Genomic DNA, 12,897 nt, shown 5'->3' on the forward strand with positions numbered 1-12,897 from the left:
CTGTTTTGTGAAAAGTGATCTCCAGGTTGGATGAAATCCCAACCAAATTTCATGTAGGTATTATTTTAAAACGTGGAAAGTTAACTTTAAAATTAATAAATAAATGCAAATGACCAACAAGAGCCTAAAATTCTTCACAAGGAAAGCAAAGCTTATAGATTGTAATCACTGACCTCCAGATATAGAATCAGTAATTAAGACAGAGGGGTACTATCATAAAGATTGACAAATGATTCAGTGAACAGAACAGGATATCCAAAGATAGGCCTTTACATATATGATAATCAGATTTTCACTGAAAATATAAGGTGAAGGAAAGATAATTTTTCCCAACCATGATGCTAGAAATAGATAATTATATCAATTTTAAAAAGACTTTCCCACACAAATACATATAAAAATAACCCCAAGTGAACTAAGCCTATAAATATAAACTATGGAAACCTCTGGAATACACAGGGAAAATCTTCACCTGAATTAGGCAAAAAATTCTTAAATGAAATATTAAAAATGATTAATTTAATGGGAAAATTATAAAACAGACTGCACCAAAATTAAGAAATTCTGTTTTCAAAAGATACAAGACTAAAAATGCAAAGTATAAACCAGAAGAAAACCTTTATAAACAGCATATATGATTAAAGACTTACATCTAAACTATATGAGGAACACTGGAACCTCGAGAAGAAAACACGTAATTCAATTTAAAATGGGCAAATGTTTAAACATTTTATCAAAGAAGATAGAAAATAAACACAGGAAAAGATGCCCCAAATAATTAGTGTTTAGTGATGAAATTTAGAAATCAGGTAACACTATATATTTACCAGATGTTCAACAAAACTACACACAAAAAAGAAAGAAAAAGAAAAGAAAACTGATCATACCAGGTGTTGGCAAGGATGTGAAGCCAACTGAAATTCCTATATGCTGCTCTTTGAAGTGTAAAAATGATATAAGTACTTTGGAAAAACAACTCAGCTATGTATTCACAGTTAAAACTTACACCTACCATGTGACCCAGCCATTATATTCCTAGATATTTACTCATGAGAAATGAAAACATATGTCAATACAATCATTTGTACATGAATGTTTACAGCAGCTTAATTGGTACTACCCAATAACTGCAATAACTGAAACATTCATCAACAAGTAAATAAACAGAATACGGCATCCATACAATGGGTATTGCTCACCAATTACAGTGAATGAACTGGTATACAAACAACATGGAAAAATCAAAGTCATTATAATGATTTAAACCAGACAAAAATAAAATATATTATGATTTTGTTTCTATAATCTGTTAGAAAATATAAATCAAACAGCGACAGCAGAAAGAGCAGGGTTGGGATGAGAAGGATACATTACAATCTTTTGACAATAATATATTTTATTTTAATAATAATCTCACAGTTATATGAAAATGCAAAATATATCAAATTGTGTAATATATTATGCCATTTACTGTATGTCACTGATACCTCAATAAATCCACATTAAATGAATGAGTTAAACACTACACCAAGAGGCATTCAGGTAACTTGAGTAGCCAAAGTCTAGGCTTGTTCCTATCTACATCACTCTCAGTTCTTTATAATGATCTTTCATCTCAGAGAACATAACTAGGAGTCTGAGATGACGTGAAAGACACATAATAAAGCATCAACTGACATATCATGAAATACTATATATAGTGATAAAAAGCCTAATATTTCAAATTCCTACAGAAAACTTATATCACTATTTAGGTTTATTTGAATAAAATATACTAACATATTTAAAAGGAAATTCTCACCTCTTTGGATAATCTTGTGAAGACATCGCCTCCCCTGAGGAAATCCAATATTAAGTACAGCTTCCCTTCAGTCTGAAAAGCTAATTAGAAACCACAATGATGTAGCAATTAAACTCTGCCAAAACTTTGTATTAACATATTTAAAATTTTATTAGCAAACATCATAAAACAATTATATGTTAATACAGCCCATTGTTAAATAATATACAAAAATAAAACCCACTATTTAACCCAGTTTTAATAGGTATATATTTCTTTCTAGGATATATTCAGTCTTGCATGTAGCTTTACAAAAATGTTCTACCACAAAAATTTTTCTGATAATGAAGTATCTTGTTCTAGGGCAGCCGCCTAAAATTTGACTCCCAATCTTACCTATTGCATTCTACAAAGCTCAAAAATATGGTTACCTCCTCTACTGAGCCTCCCAAGTCGTCACATTCCCATATAGAATCTTAAATCTCCACTCCATCAAAATTATGACTACTTTGGAGGTTTAATTGTACTTCCTGCCTCTTTTGTGGTATTTATTTTACTTTCCTTTGCATATTTAATTAGTTTCATTCCTCATTCAATAGAAATTATGACTTTGTTTCACTTCTGCAGCCCTCTTCATTTACTACAGTATTTTTAATCTCATGGCATGTCAGAGACTCAAAGAGGTTCTAAAATACTGACACTTTTATTCCATTACATTATGAAAAAAATAAAAAATTAGGGAGCCATAATTTCTTGTAATTTATATAAATTAGATAAATATTTAAGACTTTTTGTAAAAAATTACAGTAAAAATAAATCAGTATGTTACATTTTAAATGTACAAAATTAAATGGTATAGTAAACTGCATTAATGCTTGATTTTGATCTATTTATTCCTCAGTAAAATTATATCTTTAAATATTTTTGCTATCTTACCAAGAGGCATAATTCAAATTCATAAATGCCTGACTCCAAACATCCCTCCCCCATTATTTCTGCTGCTTCTTACTGATCTCTCCTCTTAAGTATTACAACATAGTTCAACCTAACTAATATAACCACAGAGCTAGCTCTCTTGATTAGAGCCCAAAATACTATCATTGTAAATAAACATCTGAATGTTTTATATTATCATAGTAGCCTATGATCACTGGAGGTGCTCCTTCATCTCATCTAGAAATACTACATTTTTTACATTTTTATTCTTTTTAAATTTTACATATGAATATTTTCTTCCCTCCAATTCTTCTCATAGCCTCCCACCAATACTACCTCCCAAATGTTATGTGCCCATTTGAAGTTCAGAGTTCACAATTGGGTATAGCGACATCTACTGAAGCATGGATACTCTTAAGAGACTGCATTGCTGAAGACAACAGACTCTACCAACATCTGTCAATAGCCAAAAGTCCATCAGCCATGACATGAAACTTCAAAACCCTCTCCCTAATACTTGACAGAATTTTGGAAGACATTATCATGTTAACTTAATTAAATTAACCAACTGAAGATAATGAGTTCAATTAAAAGCTAGCTATTAATACATATTTCAGGTATGTGCTACACTGTTGAATATATTACATAATGTTTATAGCAGTATCTGAAAAACATTACAGTTCTTTAATTCCATGAATAAAAGGGTTGTTTACCATAGTGCAGTTTGACGATAAATGGATGATTCACTTCTACCAGTATATCCCTCTCCATCTTTGTGCGAACACGGTCTCGAACTAAAATCATAAGGACTGAAATGTTATACTTATTCATAATCTTAGTAAAGACCTGTCATTTACTAATTGAAATATAAATATATAAATAATTTCATAAGTAAACAATTGAATTAAGTATGTATATTCCTAGAAAATAATAATTATTTTCAAAATCCAACAGATTTAGTTTAAATCTAGAGATAAGCTAAAGTGGCACAGTTGGCTAATACATATTTCTTAAGTTTTCATGTGAAGTAAAACTGAACTTAATAGTATCCTCTGTGTTCTTTCTCTTAATCCCTCTTCTCTGTCTTTCTCTGTTTCTCTCTTTCTCCCTCCCCACTTCCTCCCTTTCTCCCTCCCACCTGTGTTTTATGAAGTCTATGCTGATCTTAAATATGGTATAAAGTGGAGGATGATCTTGATCTATAGAACTAGGATTATAGGTCTGTGATATTTCAGGGTCAGTACTAATTTTATAAGTCTAGAAGACCGTGTATATAGTTGTAGGGGTAGTTGTGCTTTCTAAATGTGCAACACCCAGTCAAAAAGTAAGAAATAAAGATTTTGGAAGAAATGAATAAAGATTGAAGGGGATAACATTTGAAATGTAAATACAGAGAATAGCCAATAAAAATGGTTAACTTCAGACTAAACTGAATGAAATGTTATACTTTCTGATATCAAATTTTTATTAAAGTACACATTCAAGAAATTGTTATATAATAGAGGACCCCAGAAGTATCATTGATAACTAAAAAAATTGTAATAATTAACAGTGCTGAAAGCAACTCCCCTTACAACTAATCCCCTTATAAGCAATATGCAGCATATTTCTTAAAACAAGTTTTGTTTGGCTGGAGTGATGGGTCAGCAGTTAAGAGCACTGACTGCTCTGCCAGAAGTCCTGAGTTCAAATCCCAGAAACCACATGTTGGCTCACAACCATCTGTAATGAAATTTGGCACTTTCTTCTGGTGTGTCTAAAGACATCCACAGTGCACTCACATAAATAAATAGATAGATAGATAGATAGATAGATAGATAGATAGATAGATAGATAGATAGATAGATAGATAGATATATAGATAAATGTATGCTTTGCTAAATTCTGTTCTAATAAACTTTCTAATTCCATACCTTTCAAAGAAGCTTTTCTTAACACCTTCATTGCATAGAGCTGCCCAGCATCAGGACCAGTCTTCTTTCTAACAAGAAAAACCTAATAGAGGAAATATTTTTAAGTGAATTTCACAGTTCAAGACACTACCACTTTAAACATATTTTCTTATTTATTCCTGTAAATTACATACAATATATTCTGATTATATATACTGCTATTCTCACCAATTTGTTCTAAGCCCATCATATTTCTCCCAATGCCATATTTTCTTTTAATAAATAACTTAACCATGCTTCTAGTATGTGTATGAGTTTGGGGCCTACTATGAGAATGCCAGCACCCTCCCAACCCCATCCCTGTGGAATTTTGACTGACTTTATCTGGAGCAAGTCTTATACTAAAGACCACAGTTCCTGTGAGTTCATGTATAGATCAATTTTGTCATATTCAGAAAATACAGTTTCATGGCAGTCTTCCCCATTCTCTGGCTCTTATATTGTTTGTTTGTTACGCTTGTTTAAGTTATTTAGAGGAAGAAGAAACTATTACAGCTGGCAAAGGATAACAAAGGAATGTACATCTCAAAAACCTAAAATACTGGATAAAATCATTCACTTTTTTTGAGATTATAATGTATTTGGATCAATCCTACCCCTCCACTAACTCCCCTCCAAATCCTTCTATATACCCCAACAAATATTCACTCCAAATTCTTTGCTTTCTGTGCACTAATTATACATTTTTGCCCTTACATTCTGTTATAAAATACATATAAGTGTAGTTATACTATAATTTATATTTAGGCACTTTATATTTGCTCACATTTTCCTTAATTCAGTAAATCAAACTGTGAATATAATACAAGTAGATAAGCTTTTTGAGGCATATAAAAACTTGTGATTCAAGAAACTAAATTAAACATAGATTTGAGGCCCTAATAAAGACCAAAAATATTGCCATGAATATTCATTTGTTTTAGAAGTTCTTGGGCATTTTATTTTATAACAAATAAAAATTGGAGGCAATGCTTACCTGCCAGGTAAAATTAATCATGATGGTAAAGTATCTCAATAAATATGTGAACAATAAGTCCTAATGTTACCAAGTGAGCTTCAGTATCTTATTTTTTTATTTTTTAATCTTCTCAATGAATCACATCTGCTTCCTATGTCTTTTTGATTTGAACTGTTCTTTTAATCTTCATTTCACTAAACCTTGTTTATTAATATGCAGTTTTGTATGACTTTAGCATTAGAATTTTGTTCCCATTAAATAGACTAAAACATTTAATGTTACAAAACTAAATGATGCAAAACTCCTTTTGCTTATACAAGTAAGCCTGTACAGCCCAAAGTTTCTTGGAATTGGGCCTACCCTTATCTGATTCACAGCTTGGCCAAATTCCTGAATTTGTTCAGCATATAACAAGCCACGCCCACATAATGCCCACACAAATGATGCAATACTGGCAAGCAAGTATGTTCACATCCTAAGAAGCAAAACAAAAGCTACCTTTTAAATATCTTTGGTTGATAAACTACATAAACCTCACTATTTTATATCTTACCACTATGAATTTAAAAGGGGTTTCAAAGATCTATTTATTAAACCAAAGTTCCTATACAAAGTGTTCTATGAATTTAAGAATTAAACATACAACTTTTAACGGAATAGTGTTACATTTGATATAAAAATATTTTTAAAAAAAATAAGAATTTTGTTATATATCATTTTCTTTATGAAGATCAATGATAAGTTTATATTTTTAATAAAAGATAATATGTTTATTATCTTTTAATAAATACATATACAACATATAGTAGTTGCCAATGCCATTTCTGGCCTGCTTAGATTTTCAGGGCCAATGTGATACATTTGTAAATAACGATGTGTATTCTAGGCTTTGTGTAATCATTTCTACTCTATGATTTCTATTTCTGTATATATTACCACTAGCTTTTAGTCTTGTTTCTGGTTTTGCAGTTTTATCCTCCCTCTGATGTTCGGATTTGTTTGAGAAAGGGTCTCATTATGCACCCAAGCCAGGCTCAAACCACTCTGTGGCCCCCAGGCTGAACTTAACCTCTAAAGCACCTTTCTTCCTCAAAAGCCAGTATGCTAGGGTTACAGGCAAACAACAGCATGTCTAACTTATGCTACTTATTTTCAATTTCGATTGTTATTTATCTATGAAATCTTTTATGAGACAAAGCAAGAAATAAATTCACAGGTGAAGATAGATGACAAAACTTTTAATAATGTTGATGCAGAATCATATTTGTGAACTATTTAAGCATTTATTTATTTAATATTAAAAATTCGTCTTTGTTCTTCTAAGTTAATATACTCTCAGAAATATTAAAATAAAATTGTATAATATATATATATATATATATATATATATATATATATATATATATAACTTTACAAGTTACTTTTATAACCTCATCTACAAACACCAGCAACTTCTTAATAGAGCCTCTTAATTTTGGTTTCCATCCCTGTCTGACTTTGTTTTCTGCTGCTGTAATAGATACCATGACAAAAACAACTTGAGGGTTAAAGGGTTTATTTGGCTTACACATTACAGTCCATCATGGAGAAAAGCCAGGGCATGAGCTCAAGGCAAGAAATAAAGCAGAGACCATGTAGGAATGCTGCTCACTGGCATGCTTTCTCCAGCTTGTTCAGCTACCTTCTTTATACAGACCAGACTCACCTACCCAGGTATGATACCACCCACAGTGTACTGGATGTTCCTACACCAACCATCAATTAAGATAATACCTTACAAACATGCCCACAGGCTAAACTGATGGATGCACTGCTTCAACTGAGGTTCTATTTTCCAGGTATATCAAGCTGACAACCAAGATCATCCATCATACTAACCTTACATTCATGGACAAAGACATCTCAGTTTGTCTTTTCTGTCCTATAAATATTTCTATGTTTATGATATATCTTATATCACATAGGTACCAGACTATATTCAAATTATTAATGTCTAGTTTATATTCATCAGTATATTTCATAATACTACTGATACACTCAGAATCTTTCCTTACAAATGTCTTCATCACTGTATTCACTGCCCGATTGCCATACTTTTCCTCTTTGTAACTAAATCTCAGCTACTGTGATATTTTCTTTCTTTCCCAGAAATAGTGATTATTTCTGTCTTTCTAACTGCTATTTATTGCATGAATTCAATAATTTTCATGTCCTGGATTATAGATACACAAGATTCAGGATTCATATTCATAGACTTCCTTTCCAAGAAACATATTACCAAATGCTTAATAAACAAATACAATAAGTGTTTGATTATGAATTTTCTCAAAGATTCTTCACAGCAAGACTCTCAGCTGATTTCTAAATCACCTATGCTAATTCTACTTTGCTGTAAGAGATAATGGGTTAGCTTATGAGTCCATACATGAATTACAGCATAAATTCTAAATTTTCATGCAGAGCTAAGTAACAGACAAAAATGACAAGAAAAAAAAATCACAAAAAAACATGAAAATATCTTCTTAAGAATTAAGTAAATGATTTAGACAACCAACAAATAACATGCCATGTTTTTTACATAGACTAATAATATAAGCTCAGGGGGTTAAAAAACCTTGACTGCTATAGAAAAGTATAAAGAAATATAAATAAAAACAGAAATAAGACACATAAAACTAAAGAGTCAGCTTTATGGGAGTCACCTTCATGGGCATCCTTTGAGACACATAGAAATGAGTTGTACATGTGTATACACAGTCTTGTTAAAATATCAAGAAAAATAAATGTAGAAAAAGTATTTATTACCTTTCCAAAAGATCCCTGACCAAGAACCTTGAGCAAGTCAAACTGTGCAGGATCTGCTTTCTCATATCCTTCTTTAACATGCTGGGTAATAGGTATCTCTTTAAGCAATTCTTCCCGCTAATGAAACAAAACAAAATCCAAATAATACTTGTGTGCAGTTCTAACATCAAGTGATTAGTTCCATTTCAAAACAACAACAAAAATCACGCTATAATTTATGCAATCATAAACTCTGTAAGTCAAGCGTTTTGTTTTATGGACTATTGATATGCTTGTCCCCTGACATAACAGAGATAGACTTTCATTTCTTGCGGGATGTTAGTTAGTTAGTTAGTTAGTTAGTTTGTTTGTTTGTTTGTTTGTTTGTTTGAGACAGAGTCTTGCTATATCTACCCAGATAGATTAGAACTTGCTATGTGGATCAGATGTTGACAATCCTCACTAAAGTATAGCTTATGATAAAGAGGCAGAGAAAGTAAAGATAAAACCTTAGAAATTGTGAGACTGCAAATATAAAAAATCACAAGTTTTTATTTTACTATTATTTTACTATTTTCATAAGTATTTTAATATTTAACTAGTCGGATCAATGCAAAGCAAATTCACAAAAATATGATTTATAAACTCAAAATGTTCCCAAGCCATGAACCTTAATTAATCTGAATATAATCTATATACAAATCTCCTACCCAATGTGTGAGAAAAGAAGGGATCCTCACAGGTAGTATTTTTACCCCATAATAGAAGACTCCTCTCAGCTTTAAAATTACACTCAAGTGAGTTGTAATTCCAGTCCCTATGGAAAACACAGTAACTGATTTTTTTTAAGTCTGTATGAACTCCATATCAAAGCTAAAAAAATAATCTCTGATCTAACCCTTGTACCATCTAGAAAACAAAAATCCATATACTCAACACTTCAATTCTATAATGTTTAAACTCAAGTATTCTTTATCTATTGGCCCATTGATTCTCTGGTTAATCAATCAATGTTGGCTATGGTTAACATGGACCAGAGAATGGCCCCAATGAGCTAGATACATTCACATTAAAATAACACCAATGACACAAAAAAAGTCAGATATTAATTCTCAAAAGTATAACAGTAGATGAATTCTAAGTATTTTGGGTCTCTACATAAATCAATTAGAAATGATTAATAATTCTAAGTGAATATTAATGTATGTCTTATACATCACAAAATAGAACAAATCCTCTTATATAGTCAGTGACTTAAAGCATGCTTCAAAAAAACAAAAATAAAAATGAATTATATATATATATAAATATACATACACACACACACACACACACACACACACACACACGCATATATGTGCAGTAATGGTGCTTGAACCAAAGATAACATACATAGGAGCAAGTTCTCTAATACTCAGCCTCAGCCCTCAAACTGCTGTATTTTTAAGTCTACATAAGTAGAATGTATATATATATCTATATTATGTATAATCAAAAATAATGCATTTTATACTGAATTATATTTATTATATAATAGAACTAGGAAGATAGCAGATCCATTTTGGTCAATGTAATTGTGTGAATGTGTACTAAAATTAACCTTGTAATAAATATATCAAAATTTCTCTACTCCAATAGAAATTGTGACATGTTATATCAGAATATTATCAAATACAATGATTTAATTATTCACTAATTCAGCACAGTATTTCCTAGCTAATATTCTGTATTACCACATCCTGGAGATACAAAGGTAAAGTTTATACTTGAAGGTAGCAATGTTTTTACAAACACAATATCCTCCCTTCAAAGAAAAAAAGAATAAAAAATGTATCTGAGAGGCTGAATTAACTCCTTTCAAACATGATATCTTGAACTGGGACATTTAAGAAGATAATTATGATAAAATCATAACTTATGGCTGTGCCCTAATCTAAAAAGCCCATGAAACCCCCCCCCACACACACACAAACACACACAGGAAGATGTGTGCAACATGAAACTATCTACAAACCCAAAAGAAAGCACTTAGAAAAATCAATCTTGCCAACACCTTGATGTCAGACTTAATAGAAGTTCATAACTGTGAGAAAATTAATTTCTGATGGTTAGGACACTCAGTCTGTGGTCCTTTGTTAGGGCAGTCCTAGAAAACATATACAGTACCTACTCTGTGTTCATGTGTGAAGGTGAAGTTGTTATTGAAAAAAAAACTTAATAACTTCCAGAGTTCACTACACTTTTCACTTTAAATGGCAAATCTGAAGCACAAGTGAGTACAGTATTAGATATTTTTCCAAATCTCTAAAATGTATTCAATATTAAGAAAAATTAAGAGGCTCAACCACAATTGCTAAATTCTGGTGATTTTGCTTTGAATATAGAAAGACAAAAATGCTATAATATTAGAAACATTGGTAAGCACAAACCAATTAGTCAAATACACTACTGCTTCATTCATTTGACAAGTGATTTGTTTATGAAGAGGAAATCAGCCTTTAGGATGAAAAGGAGATGAGGACAATCTAGTAGCAATCTATTACAACTTAAATACAGCAGTTGCACAAGACTATAGAACAAAAGGCTAACCAAAGACGGCTGTCTAACGCTGAGATATACTATGGTTTATGTAACAATGTAGCATCCACCTAGTCTACCATTTGTTTTATTTCAAGGCAGAAAGGCTATTTTGGTAAAACAACAGCAGCAAAGAAGAAGAAAGGGAGGAGGAGGAGGAAAATGAGGAGGAGGAAGAGGAGGAAGAACGGGGGAAGAAGAAGAAGAACACCAACAACAACAAAACCAAGACAAAAATAAACCTTAAAATTCAAAGAAACTATTTTGCTGAAGTTCATGTGGAAAACGTGTGGAGAACAAAGGTTCTGAAGGTCATGCCAGATATCAACATTGTTTGAACAAAGACTAACAATAATAATAAGGCAAATATCTACTTGCCACTAGCTTGAATTAAACACATCAAAATAATGAATACATTGGAAAATAAGCACAAAATACTTATTGCAAAATTCATACTGATGATTAAAACTAAAGGATGACAGCAAATTCATTCTTACTTAGGGTGATTTATTCTAATTACATCAGTCTTTGTTTCCTCATCTGTAAAAATGGAAATAAAACCTTTATCCATTTCAGATCTCAGTCACGTAGAGATCTTTTTAAAAGAGACAAAATTTCTATAAAATTAAGTTACTGAACTTATTTGTATCATCTTTGCAAGAAGTATAAACACCACCTAATAATAATTGTCTAAGAGGATTGAGTAGTGATTGTTTATCAAAGAAGTTTTTACACTTGTAGAACAAACATTTCTGAGAATTTTAAAGAAGAGACATTGAATAGAAGTAAAGTTGATTACACTGCAAGAAAAACAAAATACTAAAGCACAGCAAGGCTTAATGTCCATGAAAATAGAAAAGCAAGCAAGCTCACAGGCAATCCCACCTATATGCTATGGTAAACCAAGATCACTACAAGTAAATCAAAACCAGCCTGAGCTACAAAGTGAGTTCCAGGCCAACATGAATAATTTAGTGAGCTGGAATCTGAAAATAAAAAGTAAAGGCAGGGCTGGATCTATAGCTCCATATAGAATACTACCACCTTCCTAGCAGGAATAAGTCCCTAGATTCAATCTTCAATGTTCCCCAAAAGGAACAGAAATGAAAACAGAGAAGCAAAATCTACTATAAATGAAGCATGCATTTCAGGCTTGAAATACTCTTTATCTATCTAATGTTTATGTTAATTTAAATTAAACGTACATGACAAAGACTTTTTGAAAAAAATTGTATAACAGACATTTCAAACATGGTTTTTAAGTTTTGAAATTTAGAACTAAAATATTGAGGAACTAATTAGGAGTTTTAAAGGGTATTTTTAGTTAAACATGACATTTATATTTCTGATTAATAAAAATAAACTTAGAAACTAAATATGATACTTTGTAGGAGTGGAATCAACAGGGTATCTAACTGTTAAAAACCTTTAAAATCCCTAAGACATTGTTAGCAATTAAATAAGAAATATTTTATGAAGCTTTAACAAATAAATATAAACCACATATATCAGACTGGATAGATGGCTTAGTACTTAAGAGTACTTGTTCTTGAAAAGAACTTGGGTTCAATTCCCAGCACCCACATGGTATGTAACAGCCATCTGTAACTCCAGCTCCATAGGAATTGTTACCCTCTTCTAGCTTCCAAGGGCATGCACACAGTCCACATACATGCATAGAGGCAAAACACTAATGTACATAAAATGAATGAACCTAATATATATTTAAAATAAACATAAATCACAAACTATCAAAGATATATATAGCTACGCTTATTTTAACAGAATGTATGAAGTTAATTCATGTCAGCCATCTACTAATAGAGAAAAAATTCTTATCTATTTTTATTAGTTTTGATAATGTTAGAAGTAGAGGAATACATGGTAAAATGCTAGATCAGTTTCCTTTT

General features: G+C 31.3%; 1 protein-coding gene across 2 annotated transcripts in view; it reads right to left on the minus strand.

The window, feature by feature from the left end:
• Positions 1 to 12,897, minus strand: part of RPS6KA6 (ribosomal protein S6 kinase A6) — a gene marked incomplete at both ends in the record, with an annotated part of 96,628 nt that overhangs the window by 42,241 nt on the left and 41,490 nt on the right. For both annotated transcript variants that reach the window (XM_080909986.1, XM_080909987.1), the window contains 4 exons: positions 1,802 to 1,881; positions 3,430 to 3,510; positions 4,630 to 4,711; positions 8,432 to 8,548. In XM_080909986.1, coding sequence (XP_080766112.1) covers positions 1,802 to 1,881; positions 3,430 to 3,510; positions 4,630 to 4,711; positions 8,432 to 8,548 — 360 coding nt within the window. The remainder of the gene's footprint in view (positions 1 to 1,801; positions 1,882 to 3,429; positions 3,511 to 4,629; positions 4,712 to 8,431; positions 8,549 to 12,897) is intronic.

Source organism: Micromys minutus (genome assembly GCF_963924665.1).
Source record: "Micromys minutus genome assembly, chromosome: X".
Lineage (NCBI taxonomy): Eukaryota > Metazoa > Chordata > Mammalia > Rodentia > Muridae > Micromys > Micromys minutus.